The sequence below is a fragment of the Rhinoraja longicauda genome, chromosome 4 (assembly GCF_053455715.1).
Source record: "Rhinoraja longicauda isolate Sanriku21f chromosome 4, sRhiLon1.1, whole genome shotgun sequence".
Classification (NCBI taxonomy): domain Eukaryota; kingdom Metazoa; phylum Chordata; class Chondrichthyes; order Rajiformes; family Arhynchobatidae; genus Rhinoraja; species Rhinoraja longicauda.
Genome location: NC_135956.1, coordinates 9,529,972 through 9,547,375, shown reverse-complemented (window position 1 = coordinate 9,547,375; position 17,404 = coordinate 9,529,972). Strand labels below are relative to the sequence as shown.

General features: G+C 45.4%; 1 protein-coding gene across 1 annotated transcript in view; it reads right to left on the bottom strand.

Moving 5' to 3' along the window:
- Positions 1-240: 240 nt before the first annotated feature.
- The window catches only part of arf1 (ADP-ribosylation factor 1), a 40,641-nt gene continuing 23,477 nt past the window's right edge, over positions 241-17,404 (bottom strand). The window contains exons 3-5 of the mRNA XM_078397148.1: positions 12,119-12,229; positions 6,334-6,458; positions 241-1,891 (exon numbers count right to left, since the gene is read on the bottom strand). Coding sequence (XP_078253274.1) covers positions 1,730-1,891; positions 6,334-6,458; positions 12,119-12,229 — 398 coding nt within the window. The 3' untranslated portion in view covers positions 241-1,729. The remainder of the gene's footprint in view (positions 1,892-6,333; positions 6,459-12,118; positions 12,230-17,404) is intronic.

Sequence of the window (17,404 nt, the reverse complement as noted above, 5' to 3'; positions counted from 1 at the left end):
ACCTGTCAGTCTCAAACCTGGCTCTGGCAGCTGCACCACCCTAACAAATTCACTATTTACTTGAAATTCACCACAGCCTGTGTCCAATGAACGGTGTTGATTAGTGTTTGGATATCAGTACTGCTTCAATACTAGATTGCTGTAGGAAGTACAAGGAAGGCATTACAAAGAACAGGTGGAAAATTTTATTGTCTACCCAAATCATCTGCATTGAATTAAAAACTGCAACAAGGGCAGGAATCAAGTTCAGGAATCTTAGATTTTATTCTAACAGCTTTAATTACAGTGCTTGTTTTGTCAAAATGAAAATTGAAACGTATACAAAACATTTGATTAGTAGTGTGTGTAATGAAAGGATCAACGTCACACCAATAACTCATCCTGCTCGGACCCAAGTATTCACTGGCCCGTCCTCTGCTTCTGCTGGCAGACTGAGTGCAGTAATTCTATTATTGGATGAGTGAGTACATGTTTGGAGAATGGTGTGGGAGAAAAAGGGAATTGGAACTGATGGTCATACAGTATCCTGCACAACAACAAAAATGGAATGACTCATACATGTAGTTTCACATATTGGGAAAAGCAAAGTGGGGGCAAGGGCTTAGGTGCATTCATCGACATTGCTACCTGCTATACATCAGCCAAGGGATTAGCTAACAAAGCCAAAAAAAAGCTCCTTTCTCATCTGACCCAACAGTGCCTGCATGCTGTGATCAGTTTACCGTGTTGGTATGGGGTGAACCACAAGGAAGAAAGTTGATCAGCACATGTGACCAGGATTCAAACAGGCAACAAAAAACTAAATAAAATAGGCATTTCAGGTAACCACTCAAGACTTGCTGCTATGATTACCAATGATCTCTTCCCTTTCTGTCTGGCTCTTTCCCCAAATGCAATTCATGATATAAAGCCATGATTTTAACAGTTGTGCCTAGATGATGAAACTTTCAGGTTTTCACTGTAAAATAATTTAATCACTCAAATCAGTTTTAAGTTATGCCATTTAAGAGTTGGATTTTAAATTATTCAAAAAGGCAAAAAAAGTGGGTTACAATTTTATTTTATTCTGTACTTCAATTCCAGCCTTCATGTTTGGGAAAGGGAGATTTGAGTAATTGAGTACAAGAGAATCTGAGCTCGGAAATCATTGTGTCGGCAGTTTTAAAACCAAAAAACACAAGCAATCCAATCCTTCACTGCTGAAATCCCAGCTTTGGGCAATGAGGGAAACAAGCAGAAAAAATAAAAAGGTCTGATTAAGTTTTCCCCTCCCTCCATCAAAAGCCATGCCCTAAACTGCAGGAAAGCCTCATTTCAGAGCTGGGAGACCATATCTGTGATGAGACTCTGTGCATTGTAATGTTGGGAGTGCATACATCTCCCAATTCCAAGCTGTATTTGTCCCTTTCCAACATTAAATTCTTACATGTCAGTTTAAACCGCCAGGGAAAACGGAGAACAATTGGGGAGGAAAATATTGCATAGGAGTAGCAGGAAACTGCCTCGTTACAAAAAGGGACGATATATACACATTTTAAATAAGAAACGACGTTTGCTTTCAAGTCTGCACTTCTCACCCATACAGTACGGTGTTATTTATAGTTCTAGTGATCAGATGTAATGAAGCAGGTTCCTGGCACCCAATACCACAAATGAAAAAAAAAAGAAGCATAAAGAAGGGGAAGGAGGGAGAGTGGAGGGCAGGAAAGGAAGGAAGAAAGAAAAGGGATTATTTGGTAGTTTTGAGCTGATTGGACAACCAGTCCAGTCCTTCATATAGACCGTCACCACTGGTTGCGCAGGTTGCCTGGATGAACCAGGTCCTCAGGCGGAGGGAGTGCAAACCCAGTTTGTCAGTGATCTCTGCGGCATTCATCGCATTAGGCAGATCCTGAAAAGAGAACACACACACAATTTGACGCTCACCATTCTCACCGATGTGACATCTTTGGAAGCAAGAGACGGGAGTGTATTAGCAACTAACATTGCTACAAAATGGAGGCACCATGCTGACAATGAATAGTAAGCTTCAGTAAAAATAATCTTAAAATATTAGAGGGTGTTGCTTTCAGGCGGGAGGGAGAAAGACGCATCATTTATTTATTTGCCTCTGTCCTCCACAATTTGAGATTTGTAATTGAAAAAAATCACGTGGTTAAAATGCACATTGTTAGATTTTATTAAAGGCCATTTTTATACATTTTTGTTTCCCCATGTAGAAATGACAGCTGTGTTTATACATAGTCCCCCCATTTCAGGGCACCATAATGTTTGGGACACATAGCTTCACAGGTGTTTGTAATTGCTCGTGTGTTTAATTGCCTCCTTAATGCAGGTATAAGAGAGCTCTCAGCACCCAGTCTTCCCATCACCTTTGTAAACTTGAGGACCAAAGTTGTGCCAATGAAAGTCTAAGAAGCCATTATGAGACTGAGAAACAAGAATAAAACTGTTAGACATCAGCCCAACCTTAGGCTTACCAAAATGAACTGTTTGGAACATCATTAAGAAGAAAGAGAGCACTGGTGAGCTTACAAATCGCAATGGGACTGGCAGGCCAAGCAAGACCTCCAAAGCCGATAACAGAAGAATCCTCTCTATTAGGGTGCTTCTGGAGCCCTCGTAGTAAGCAATTAATTTCTACCTAGTCTTAAAATGTCCCATTAGTGAAAATAATAACCTCTGTGAAATTTAAATTAAATCGGAAGTTGTTTGTGGATATGAACAGTGAAATGATTCAAAGTAACATTAAATAGGGTAAATATGCAGAATGATTATACAGGAGCTATTATTTTTCAGAGTAACTCATTGCATAAATATAGCTGCCTTTTGCATAAAATGATAAACTTGCGATACAATTTTGATTGGCTCATGGATCCCCTAGACAATAATTTAAAAAAAATTATGTATGAGTGGTCCATTTAGGAAGTGGAACAAACTGAGGGAAGGTAGAAGTTTAATGCAAACATTTTTAAAAATCATGGGGCTCCAGAAGCACCCTACTCGATATAATAAAGACAAATCCCCAAATACCTGTCCGATAGATCAGAAACACTCTTCAGGAGTCGGGTGTGGATTTGTCAATGACCACTGTCCGCAGAAGACTTCATGAACAGAAATACAGAGGCTACACTGCAAGATGCAAACCACTCGTTAGCCACAAAAATAGGATGGCCAGGTTAGTTTGCCAAGAAGTACTTAAAAGAGCAACCACAGTTCTGGTTAAAGGTCTTGTGGACGGATGAGACGAAGATTAATATATATCAGAGTGATGCCAAGAGCATAGTATGGAGGAGAGAAGGAACTGCCCAAGATCCAAAGCATACCATCTCATCTGTGAAACACGGTGGTGGGAGTGTTATGGTCTGGGCATGTATGGCTGCTGAAGGTACTGACTCACTTTCTTCGCTGATGATACAACTGCTGATGGTAGTAGCATAATGAATTCTGAAGTGTATTGACACATCCTATCTGCTCAAGTTCAAACAAATGCCTCAAAACTCACTGGCCGGCGGTTCATTCTACAGCAAGACAATGATCCCAAATATACTGCTAAAGCAACAAAGGAGTTTTTCACAGCTAAAAATGGTTAATTCTTGAGTGGCCAAGCCAATCACTCGATCTGAACCCAATTAAGCACGGCTTTTATATGCTGAAGAGAAAATTGAAGGGGACTAGCCCCCAAAACAAGCATAAGCTAAAGATGGCTGCAATACAGGCCTGGCAGAGCATCACTAGAGAAGACACCCAGCAACTGGTGATGTCCATGAATCGCAGACTTCAAGCAGTCATTGCATGCAAAGGATAAGCAATAAAATACTAAACATGACTACTTTCATTTACATGACATTGCTGTGTCCCAAACATTATGGTGCCCTGAAATAGAGGGACTATGTATAAACACTGCTGTAATTTCTACATGAAACCAAAATGTATAAAAATGGCCTTTATTAAAATCTGACAATGTGCTCTTTAACCACATATGATTTTTTCTATTACAAATCTCAAATTGTGGAGTACAGAGGCAAATAAATAAATGATGGGTCTTTCTCCCAAACATTATGGAGGGCACTGTATATTATTATTACAATATAGACGAGGGACGTCTACAATATTTAGACGAGGGAATTAAATGTAACATCTCTAAGCTGCGGATGACACAAAGCTGGGTGGCAGTGTGAGCTGCGAGGAGGATGCTATGAGGCTGCAGGGTGACTTAGATAGGTTGGGTGAGTGGGCAGAAGCATGGCAGATGCAGTATAATGTGGATAAATGAGGTTTTCCACTTTGGTGGCAAGAACAGGAAGGAAGATTATTATCTGAATGGTGTCAGATTGGGAGAAGGGGAGGTGCAACGTGACCAGGGTATGCTTGTACATCAGTCACTGAAAGTAAGCATGCAGGTATTGAAGAAAGCCAATGTCATGTTGGCCTTCATTGCGAGAGGATTTGAGTTTAGGAGCAAGGAGGTCCCACTGCAGTTGTACAGGGCTCTGGTGAGATTGCACCTGGAGTATTGTGTGCAATTTTGGTCTCCCAATTTGTGGAAGGACATTATTGCTATTGAGGGAGTGCAGCATAGGTTCACCAGGTTAATTCCCGGAATGGGTCGACTGGGCTTGTACTCGCTGGAATTTAGAAGGATGAGAGGGGATCTTATAGTAGAAACATATAAAATTCTGGACAGGGTAGATGCAGAAAGAATGTTCCCGATGTTGGGGGAGTCCAGAACCAGGGGTCCCAATTTAGAAATAAGGGGTAGGCCATTTAGGACTGAGATGAGGAAAAGCTTTTTCAACCAGAGTTGGTAATCTGTGGAATTCTCTGCCACAGAAGGCACTGGAGGCCAATTCACCGGATGTTGTCAAGAGAGAGTTAGATTTAGCTCCTAGACAGGCATATGAGGTAACAAAAAATAATAGGAAAAGAGCCGAGCACATGCGAGGGTCAAAAAATTGGAAAATGTACACACAAAATTATTAGTTTCAAGCCTCTTTTAGTGCATTTCGAAGTAAAAACGGACATTGCAAAATAATGTTAATATGTCACTGTATACTAATAACATTTAAGTAAATTCGCACATTAATTGATAATCAGCCCAAAAAGGCAGTAATTGGCTTTTCTGCTGTGTTTTATATTTTAACCCTGTCTTAATTAATTTAAAGATATATAATCTTGCACTTAAATTTAATATTTACTCATTATAGTTCCATCACTGATTTTCTGGCATTCTTGGTTCCAGAGCTTTGCTGGTTTATTGAGCCGGCCAAGGAAGCTGGCTCCAGCTGGACTGGAGTTCCAGAGCCCCAGCTGCAGGTTGCAAATTCAACCCACCGATCAAAGATAGTCCGACGGTCACTAATGAGGTAGATAGTATTTCAGGACTGCTCTTTGGTTGTGGTAGGATGGTTCAGTTGCCTGATAGCAGCTGGGAAGAACTGTTTCTGAATCTGGAGGTGTGCGTTTTCACACTTCTGTACCATTTGCCTGATGGGAGAAGAGGGAGTAGCCAGGGTGTGACTCATCCTTGATTATGCTGCTGGCCTTGCCGAGGCAGCGTGAGATGTAAATGGAGTAAATGGAAGGGAGGTTGGTTTGTGTGATGGTCTGGGCTGCGAGCACAATTCACGGCAATTTCTTGCGGTCTTGGATGGAGCGGTTCAAAAATGCATCCCGATAAAATGCTTTCTACGGCAGTGGTATTTAAGAGACTAGATAGGCACATGGATATAGATTATGTGCAGGCAGATAAGGAGTTACACTTTAAGGCAGATATGATAGTGGCATTTAAGATGCTTTTAGATAGGCACATGGATATGCAGGAAATGGAGGGATATGCATTACGTGCAGGCAGAGGAGATTCGGATATCGTGGCATCCTGTTTGGCACGGACATTGTGGGCTGAAGGGCCTGTGCTGTTTTATGTTCTAAAAATATGGCACAATAGTGGAAGGTAGAAAGAAAGAATCGCAGATGCTGGTTTATTCCAAAGGTAGACACAAAGTGCTGGCGTCACAGGCTGCTTTTCTGGAGGAAAGGATGTGTGACGTTTCGAGTTGGGACCGCTCTTCACACTCAATAATGGAATAAGTTTACAATTCAGTTTAGATTTGGGATATCTGCAATGTCTCTACTATATCCAAATTAAACTGGATGGTAGATCTTTTAAGTTTAGTTCTGAGATACAGCGCGGAAACAGGCCCTTCGGCCCACCGAGTTCGCGCCAACGAGTGATCCCTGCACACTAACACTATCTTTGTTCACAGATGCTGCCTAGTAGGTTAAGGGGTGTGATGATGCCATTAATTTTCCTACTTACTGCTATTTGCTCACCTGTTTGTTTGCGAAAAGTAGCAACACAGCTTCTCGGAGCTCATCCTCAGCGAGCATTCTCATCAATTCCTCCTTAGCTTCATTCACTCTCTCCCTGTCATTACTGTCAACCACAAAAATCAAACCTGGAACCCAGCAACAAGAAGATGTGACAGAATACAGTTTTTCACCCCAAAACTTTTACATCTGTCATAGATGTGCAGAGTCATTATGAGATATATCCAAATGACTGTTCAATACCATGAGTGTAAGAACCATGGCATCATTGGCTATTTAAACACTAACAATAACCCATCTCGGCTAAAATGTAGTGGAACTATATCCTTGCACCTTGAATTCACTGGCCTTTTTATGAGACACTTGTACAATCCCAACAGGTAGGTAGTTCTATGAAGAAATTAGTATCCATGAAACACAAGGGAATTTTCTTGAGTTTGTATCTTCCTTAGTGAAGACAGATCCAAAGTACCGGTTCAACTCGTCCACCATTTCCTTGTTTGCACTGAAGATGGACACAAAAAGCTTGAACAGGAGGCGTTTCGGATCTGAAGAAGGGCCTCGACCCAAAATGTCACATTTCTTTTCTCCAGAGATGCTATCTGACCCGCTGAGTTACTCTAGCTTTTTGTAGCTATCTTCTGTCCAGACACTTGCCAGGTTTATTTGACTTATTGACCTTGACAATGGAATGCCTTGGAGGATAATTCCTGGGAATGGTAGGTACTTAACTATCACTGGGAGCTTTTGTGCTGATTATGCCGTGGCAATAATAGTGGGAGTGCCATCATTAGTGTTTTCAGGTGCTTCCTCACAGTAGCTGAAGAACTGCTCATGAATTGGTTTGGTTACCATCCACTGAAATACAATGGACATGATATGCACTGTTTGACAACCCCAAAGAAATGCAGGGAGTAGCATCAATCATACACACCTTCTTTGTCCTGAAGCCTTAGATTTTGTCAACTAGGACGGACAATGGGACCATCCTTAACTTTGATTGCACAGACTGCCCGACTCACCTCTCTGCCATTTTTTGTTACTTCACAGTAGCATGCGAGCCATAATCCTAACCAGATAAATGCAATATCTAGGATGGACATAAAATGCTGCAGTAACTCAGCGGGACAGACAGCATCTCTGGAGAGAAGGAATGGGTGACTTTTCAGGTCAAGGCCCTTCTTCAGACTGAATGGGAGGGGGAAGTTAAAGCGGCAAAACGATTGCTGAGCCTGCGCTTGGTCTCGCTGATATACAGGGGTCCACACCTGGAACAACCGACACAGTAGATGAGGTTGGAGGAGGTGCAGGTGAACCTCTGCCTCACCTGAAAAGATTGTCGGGGTCCTTGGATGGAGTTGAGGGGGAAGGTATAGGGAGAAGTGTTGCATCTCCTGCGGTTGCTGGGGAAAGTACCTGGGAGGGGGTGGTTTGGGTGGGAAGGGACGAGTTGACCAGGGAGTTGTGGAGGGAACGGTCTCTGCGGAAAGCAGAAAGGGGCGACGATGGGAAGATATGGTTAGTAGTGGGATCCTGTTGGAGGTGGCGAAAATGTCAGAGGATTATGCGCTGAACACTTTAACTCCCCCTCCCATTCCCACACTGACCTTTCTTCATTGTCAGAGTGAGGCCCAGCGCAAATTGGAGGAACAGCACCTCATATTTCACTTGGGTAGCTTGCACGCCAGCGATATGAACATGGGCCCTGGAGAGACCACACCTGGAGTATTGTGTGCAGTTTTGGTCATCTCATTTGAGGAAGGGCATTCTTGCTATTGAGTGAGTGCACCGAATTCACAAGGTTAATTTTCGGGAAGGCGGGACTGTCATATGATGAAAGAATGGAGCGACTGGGCTTATATTCATTGGAATTTAGAAGGATGAGAAGGGATCTTATAGAAACATATAAAATTGTTAAGGGATTGGACACGATAGACGCAGAAAACATGTTCCTAATGTTGGGGGAGTCCAGAACCAGGGGCTACCGTTTAAAAATAAGGGGTAGGCCATTTAGAAACATAGAAAATAGGTGCAGGAGGAGGCCATTTGGCCCTTCGAGCCAGCACCACCATTCATTGTAATCATGGCCGATCATCCAGAATCAGTAACCTGTGCCTGCCTTCTCCCCATATCCCTTGATTCCACTAGCCCCCAGTGCTCTATTTAGAACTGAGATGCGAAAAAACTTTTCCACACAAAGAGTTGTGAATTTGTGGAATTCTCTGCCCTCGAAGGCAGTGGAGGCCAATTCAATGGATGCATTCAAAAGAGATTTAGATAGAACTCTCAGGGCTAATGGAATCAAGGGTTATGGGGAGAAGGTAGGAACGGGGTATTGATTGTGGATGATCGGGCATGATCACATTGAATGGCGGTGCTGGCTCGAAGGGCCGAAAGGCCTACATCTGCACCTATTGTCTATGTATCTATGTCTATGTATCTAACATTGACTTCTCTAACTTCAAGTAGTCATTGCTTTCCCTCTTTTTCCATCCCCTCCCCCTTTCCAGTTCTCCTACCAGTTTTACTTTCAACTATATTTTATCTCTGTACTGCCCACTCCCCTAACATCAGTCTCAAGAAGGGTCTCAACCCGAAAAGTCACCCATTCCTTCTCTCCAGAGATGCTGCCTGCCCCGCTGAGTTTCTCCAGCCTTCCATTTAAACCTGCATCTGCAGTTCTTTCCTACACAAATGTAATCTCTCTGCAGACTGATGTTAAATGCGGGTGTCTTGTTGCCCGCCTGATGTATTTACCATCTCATCTCAACCTCCACACCCATCTTTAGTTTACTTTAGAGACCCAGCGCGGAAACAGGCCCTTCGGCCCATCGAGTCCACACCGACCAGCGATCTATTCTATTGATTCAACACGAGGGACAATTTTTACATTTATACAAAGCCAAATAACCTACAATCCTGTACATATTTGGAGTGTGGGAGGAAACCAAAGATCTTGGAGAAAACCCCACATCATCACGGGGAGAATGTACAAACTCCGTATAGACAGCACCTGTAGTTGGGATTGAACCAGAATCTCTGGCGCTGTAATTCAGCCACCGTGCCGCGCCAAAGTGAAATTGCAATGTTTCACTTCACCTCCAACAAGTGGAACTAATCCACAGCGTTAATGGGAAGTAGTTTAACCTATTATATCTCCACTCCTGTCTCAAGGGCACCACAAACTCAGCTGTAGAATTGCAGTATGAATACAATCATTGTTTGTGCACAAAAGCCTAGCTTCAAGGTCAAATTATTTACTGCATGATACAAGAGGTAGGGCTTGACAAAGATCTACCAGCCTGTCCCAATCATACGATATTGTCCATCTGTAAAGATTCACAACGAGAATCTGTAAAATATGAACAACGTTCCAAGTCTCAGGTGCCACCTCTCAGTGAAAACAGACATCCATAATGAAATCCAACCTCGCCTTGAGTGCACATAACCTTTGACCAACTGAGGAAAAGGGAGTTTGAAAATCAAAAGTTCAAAGTTGACAAAAAATTCCTAGCCTACCAAGCAGCAGTAGTTTGCTGTAGCTATCCAGTCAGCAGAAAGATTATACATTACAATTCAGCGGTCAACAGTGTACAGATACAGGGTAAATGGGAATATCGTTTAGTGTTAAGATGAGGCCTAGTAAAGTCCAATTAAATATAGTCCAGAGGTTGATAGGAGGTCAGGACCACTCTCTAGTTGGCGACAGAACGGTTTCGTTGCCTGATAAAAGCTGGGAAGATGTCTGTATCCGGAGAAGCGTTTTCACACTTCTATATCTCTTGAGGGGAGGAGGGAGCGGAACCCAGTTCCATGGGCTTCTGAGACTTGGATTGCTTGTAGCAGATGCCTTGAGGCCTGGAGACATACCAGCATACCACCTCCACAAACCCATCAAATCCACTGGAAGAACAAGCGACCCGGGTTTGATCCCAGCCTCGGATGTCTGTATGGAGTTTTCACGTTCTTCCTGTGACCGTCTGGATTTCCTCCAGGTGCTCCGGTCTCCTCCCACATCCCAAAGGTGTACAGATTTGTAGGTTAATTGGCCTCTAAATTGATCCTAGTGTGTAGGAAGTGGATGAGAGAGCGGGATAACAGAACTAGTGTGAATGGGTGATTGATGGTTGTCGTGGACTAGCTGGGCCAAAGATCCTGTTTCCATGCAGTATTCCTAAACTAAACAAAAAAGTCAATGTCTTTTCCCAGGCCAGCTCTGAAACCCTAATTATAATCAGCTCCATTGGACCCATCAATGGAGTCTGGCTGCCTGATACCAGACTCTCAAAGTAATATCATCATTCTGAGCTCTGCCATGGAAAGAGAAAATCAGGTGGACAGGAGATTGAAAGATGTTCTCATAACCTCCTTAGAGAAGAAAATGCCCAGACTGACCTAGCAGGCTGCGTGGCTGGGAAGGATCCGGCCTGTAGAGGGAGCCGCAGAGCCAGGTCCCAGAGGACAGGAGTGGAGAATGGAGGGAGCTTGCAAAGGCAGACCAAGGGCACAGGCTGGTAAGAGTGAAGCTTCCACACTCCCACGGTCGGTTGCGGGAGTTGCCCTGGGGCACAAAGGCTGAAGGTGGCTGGGCAAGGAGAGAGACGATGGTTTGCTGGACGATCCAGATTAAAGCAACCACTGGAGGTCCTGGGGTACGCCTAGATTGGGCGTTGCTCCGGAAGACAGAGCAGGCGGACTGGACTTTGAAAATGGCACTAAAACCTGGTGACTCTTGTATCCTGTCTCAGTGTACTAATTGGGAAATGTGCTCAGGTATGGCAATACTTTATGAACTGCAGGCAAAAAAATAATTTCACTGTAGGTCTGTACATGTGATAATAAATCATTGGAATCTCTGGCCCTTGCTTGTACAAAGCGGAAAAACATTCCGCTCTGACAATATTTTTCACAAAGAGGGTGGTGGGTACACGGAACAATCTGCCAAAGGAGATCGTTGAGGCAGGTTCTATAGCAGCATTTAAAAGACACTTGGACAAGTACATGGATTAAAAAGGATTTAGAGGGATATGGACCAAATGCAGGAAAATGGGTCTAGCTTAGATAGGCAATTTACTTCGGCATGGACGAATTGGGCCGAGGTGCCTGTTTCTGTGTTGTATGACTATGACATTAGTATCAAGCCCACACTTTGGGAGCATATGGATAGGACAGGTTTGGAGGGATATGGACCAACCGCAGGCAGGCGAGCGTAGCTGGGACATGTTGGCTGGTGTGGGCAAGTTGGGCCTGTTTCCACATTGTATCACTCTATGACTCTATATGGAAACTTAGTGCAAGTGGCAGAAGGAGCACCTAAATATCTCTCCATGTGCCTTATTTGATACAGCATGGACACAGGCTCTTCGGCATCAACCACTGCTCACCTGTTCACACTAGTTCTATGTAACTCAATTTTCCCATTCACTCCTTACACACTTGGGGCAATTTAGAGCCCAAAATAGCATCCTAGTATTCTACAAACTCGAACGTCTTCAGTATGTGGGAGGAAACCCACACAGCACAGGGAGTATATGCAAATTCCACACAGACTGGACCCAAAGTCAAGATTGAATCTGGAGCTGTGGTCATGTGAGGCAGCGGCTCTTCCAGATCTGTCACCGAATGCAGTCACCTCAGAACCAGAATTGGAGGGAAGTCATTCTGGATTTGCCTTAGAAATGTGCAAAGCCCACATTCTCCCACTTAGATAAAATGTTATTTCAAAGGAAAGGCCTGTGAACAAAGGTATTTTGTAAATAGTAAAAAACAACCCGCAATTTGCACTCACCTTGCGTATTCTGAAAGTAGTGGCGCCAAAGTGGACGGATTTTGTCCTGCCCACCTACATCCCATACAGTAAAACTGATGCTCTTGTATTCCACAGTTTCTACATTGAAACCTAGGAAATAAATAAAAAACGATTTAACAAATCTGCTGAATATACCATTGCCAGCTCTTGTGCCATCCAATTAGTATGTTTAAGATGCAACCTCGATCAACTGATAACCCAATCCCTTCAATGATAGAGTTTTCATAATCGCCTTATTCCTGTACTCCATGCCTCGATTTATAAGAAAAGCATTTGGTATCCTTGGGTTTTACGACTTTCTCCATCTGCCCTGCCACTGCAATAAGCATATTTTACATTCCCCACATTTCAATAAAGAATCTATGTTTTGACTTATCAGCTTGCTAGACTTCCAAGTTCGGTGTCACGTGTAAACTTGAAGGTTGTGCCCTGTAAATCCTAGCTCCAGTCATTAGCAATTACTAAAAGCAACAGCCAAGCCAAATAAATGCTACGATGAAATGCCTTTTCAAAGTCTGTATGCACCCCATGAACTGCATTTCTCCTATTGACCCTCAAAACAAAAGTTATCGTTAAACACAATTTGACTAATAAATCCACACTGGCTCTCTTTAATCAATCTATATTTCCCCAAAGCATTGGAACTTTTCCCAGCAATGTTTAAAATCCTCTGATCTGTAGTTAGCCTGTTTTTAACAATGGTACAAATTTCAGTCACCAGGTATTTGATAGATTTCACCCTTAAGGCTCTACAACTTTCTCCCATACTTCCCACAAGAATTTTCTCAGCATTGTCACCTGGACCCAGTGCTTTATCAGCAAAGTGAGGCTAGCCTTCCCTGTACTTCCTTTATATTATTAACATTATATTACTAACACTCTCCTCCGCCTAGCAGAGCTGGTCCTTACCCGTAACAACTCCTCCTTCTTCTCACTTCCTCCAAATCCAAGGCATAGCTATGGGCACTCGCCTGGGCCCCAGCTATTCCTGCCTCTTTGTCGGGTACATTGAACAATCACTATTCCAGGTGCACACTATCCCAGAATACCACTGAGGTATCCCACTATACCTCTGCTTATACCTCTGCTACATTGACGATAACATTGGTGCTACCTCCTTCACTGATGCGCTCCCCCCCCCCCGGACCTTTCACTGATGCGCTCCCCCCCCCCGGACCTTTCACTGATTCGCTCCCCCCCCCCGCCGGACCTTTCACTGATTCGCCCCCCCCCCGCCCTTTCACTGATGCGCTCCCCCCCCCCCCCCCCCCCCCCCACCGGACCATTCACTAATGCGCTCCCCCCCCACCCCCCCGGACCTTTCACTGATGCGCTTCCCCCCCCCGGACCTTTCACTGATGCGCTCCCCTCCCCCCCCCGGACCTTTCACTGATTCGCTCCCCCCCCCCGCCGGACCTTTCACTGATTCGTTTCCCCCCCCCCTCCTGCCGGACCTTTCACTGATGCGCCCCCCCCGGACCTTTCACTAATGCGCTCCCCCCCCCCCCCCGGACCTTTCACTAATGCGCTCCCCCGCCCCCCCCCCCCGGACCTTTCACTAATGCGCCCCCCCCCCCCCCTGGACCTTTCACTAATGCGCTCCCCCTCCCCCCCCCTCCCCGAGCACAGCCGCCCATCCCGGCATGCCTCGCGCCTGCCATTCCTCAGATCGGGCCGCGCTGACCGCCGGGAGGTGGAGTCGCCTCTCCCGCGCCGTGAGAGGGCACCCACCCGACTGACGGCAGTGCTGAGGGGGGATGGTGGGTGAAGGGGGGGGGGGGATGGACTGGGTGAGGGGAGGGGGCAGGAGGAGGAGGAGGGAAGCGCACTCCATTCCCACCTCAACCCCCCGTTAAAACTCTCCCAAACCTTTGTAAGAGCCCCACTCACCCACTCCATCCACACCCCCTTAACCCCACTTATCATCCACTGCCACAACCCACCTCAACCCCCCCTTATTCCCCCTCCCCTCCCCTCAACCCCCTTATCCTCCCCTCACCCACTCCATCCCCCTCAGCCCCCTCCTCCACTCTCCATTCACCCAATTCATCCCCCTTGAGCCCCCTTTAAAACTCCCCCAAACCTCCACTGCATTGGTCTAACACCCTCCCCGTACTCAGCCACTCCATACCCACCTCAACCCCCCTTCACTCAGGCACTCCATTCCCACCTCAACCCCCCCTCACACGCACTCCATTCCCACCTCAACCCCCCCCCTTAAAACTCCCCCAAACCTCTCCTGCATTAACTGAAATTGTGTTTAGGATTTTTCTTCAGAGCCCCACTCACGCACTCCATTCCCCCCTTAATCCCCCTTAAAACTCCCCCAAACCTGTGCTGCATTAACTTAAATTGGTTTCAAGTTTTTTTTAACGAGCCCCACTCACCTACTCCATTATCACCCCCTCCCACAACCCACCCCCTTATCCTCTTCTCACCCACTCCATCCCCCAGCCCCATTATCCCCCCCTCTCTTCCACCCTCCATTCACCCAATTCATCCCCCCCTGAACCCCCTTTGAAACTCCCCCAAACCTCTACTGCATTGGTCTAACATTCAGCCACTCCATCCCCCCGCGTTCCCGGGTGGGGGCAGGGGAGGGGCAAGTGGGGGTGGCTAGGGGGGATGGAGTGGGTTAGTAGGGGGAGGAGTAGGGGGGATTGAATGGGGGGTTGAGGTGCTAAAATACAAGAGAAGCTTTGGGTCTAGGCCTCACTCAATCATACCCTCTCCCCTTCCCTGCCCCCCCTCTACGAGGAATGGGCCCAACGGGTCCACTTGGTCTAGTCTATTATAAACCTACTGACTCCCATAGCTATCTAGACTACACTTCTTTCTGTAAAGACTCTATCACTACTCCCAATTCCTCCGTCTTTGCCACATCTGCGCCCAAGATGAGGTGTTCATTACCAGGTCATCGGAGATGTCCTCATTTTTTAGGGAACGGGGGTTCCCCTCTTCCATTGTAGATGAGGCCCTCACTAGGGTCTCCTCGATATCCCACAGCTCCGCTCTTGCTCCCCTCCCCCATTCGTAATAGGGACAGAGTCCCCCCTGTCCTCACCTTCCACCCCATCAGCCATGGCATACAGTACACAATCCTGTGACATTTTGACCACCTCCAATGGGATCCCACCACTAGTCACATCTTCCCATCTCCACCGCTTTCCGCTGAGACCGTCCAATAGACAATAGATAATAGGTGCAGGATTAGGCCATTTGGCCCTTCGAGCCAGCACCACCATTCAATTTGATCATGGCTGCTTATTCTCAATCAGTACCCCGTTCCTGCCGTCTCCCCATACCCCCTGACTCCGCTATCTTTAAGAGCTCTATCTAGCTCTCTCTTGAAAGCATCCAGAGAATTGGCCTCCACTGCCTTCTGAGGCAGAGAATTCCACAGATTTACCACTCTCTTACTGAAAAAGATTTTCCTCATCTCCGTTCTAAATGGCCTACCCCTTACTCTTAAACTGTGGCCCCTGATTCAGGACTCCCCCAACATTGGGAACATGTTTCCTGCCTCTAACGTGTTCAATCCCTTAATAATCTTATGTTTCAATAAGATCCCCTTTCATCCGTCTAAATTCCAGTGTATACAAGCTAGTCGCTCCAGTCTTTCAACATACGACAGTCCCGCCATTCCAGGAATTAACCACGTGAACCTACGCTGCACGCCCTCAATAGCAAGAATATCCTTCCTCAAATTTGGAGACCAAAACTGCACACAGTACTCCAGGTGCGGCCTCACTGCGGCCCTGTACAACTGCAGAAGGACCTCTTTGCTCCTATACTCAACTCCTCTTGTTATGAAGGCCAACATTCCATTGGCTTTCTTCACTGCCTGCTGTACCTGCATGCTTTCTTTTAGTGACTGATGCACTAGGACACCCAGATCTCGTTGAACATCCCCTTTTCCTAACTTGACACCATTTAGATAATAATCTGCCTTCCTATTCTTACCACCAAACTGGATAACCTCACATTTATCCACTCACACAACCTGTCCAAGTCACCCGCAACCTCATAGCATCTTCCTCACAGTTCACACTGCCACCCAGCTTTGTGTCATCTGCAAATCTGCTAATGTTACTTGTAATCCCTTCATCCAAGTCATTAATGTATATTGTAAATAACTGCGGTCCCAGCACCGAGCCTTGCGGTACCCCACTAGTCGCTGCCTGCCATTCGGAAAGGGACCCATTTATCCCCACTCTTTGCTTTCTGCCTGTCAACCAATTTTCTATCCATGTCAGTACCCTACCCCCAATACCATGCGCTCTAATTTTGCCCACTAATCTCCTATGTGGGACCTTGTCGAAGGGTTTCTTCCTAGTTACATCTTCAAAAAATTCCAGGATTAGTCAAATATGATTTCCCCTTCGTAAATCCATGCTGACTCGGAACAATCCTGTTACTGCTATCCAAATGCTCTGCAATTTCATCTTTTATAATTGACTCCAGCATCTTCCCCACCACTGATGTCAGACTAACTGGTCGATAATTTCCTGTTTTCTTTCTCCTTCCTTTTTTAAAAAGTGGGATAACATTAGCTACCCTCCAATCCACAGGAACTGATCCTGAATCTGTAGAACATTGGAAAATGATCACCAATGCGTGCACGATATTTAGAGCCACCGCCTTAAGTACCCTAGGATGCAGACCATCAGGCCCTGGGGATTTATCAGCCTTCAGTCCCATCAGTCTACCAACACCATTTCCTGCCTAATGTGTATTTCCTTCAGTTCCTCCGTCACCCTAGGATCTCTGGTCACTAGAACATCTTGGAGATTGTTTGTATGTTCCATAGTGAAGACAGATCCAAAGTATCGGTTGAACTCATCTGCCATTTCCTTGTTCCCAATAATAAATTCACCTGTTTCTGTCTTCAAGGGACCCACATTTGTCTTAACTATTTTTTTCCTCTTCACTTACCTAAAGAAGCTTTTACTATCCTCCTTTATATTATTGACTAGCTTACCTTCGTACCTCATCCTTTCTCCCCGTATTGCCTTTTTAGTTATCTTCTGTTTCTCTTTAAAAGAGTCCCAATCCTCTGGCTTCCCGCTCTTCTTTGCTATGTTATACTTCTCTTTTATTTTTATGCTGTCCTTGACTTCCCTTGTCAGCCACGGGTGCCCCTTACTCCCCTTAGAATCTTTCCTCCTCTTTGGGACGAATTGATCCTGCAACTTCTGTATTATTCCCAGGAATACCTGCCATTGCTGTTCCACCGTCTTCCCTGCTCGGGTCTTCTCCTAGTCC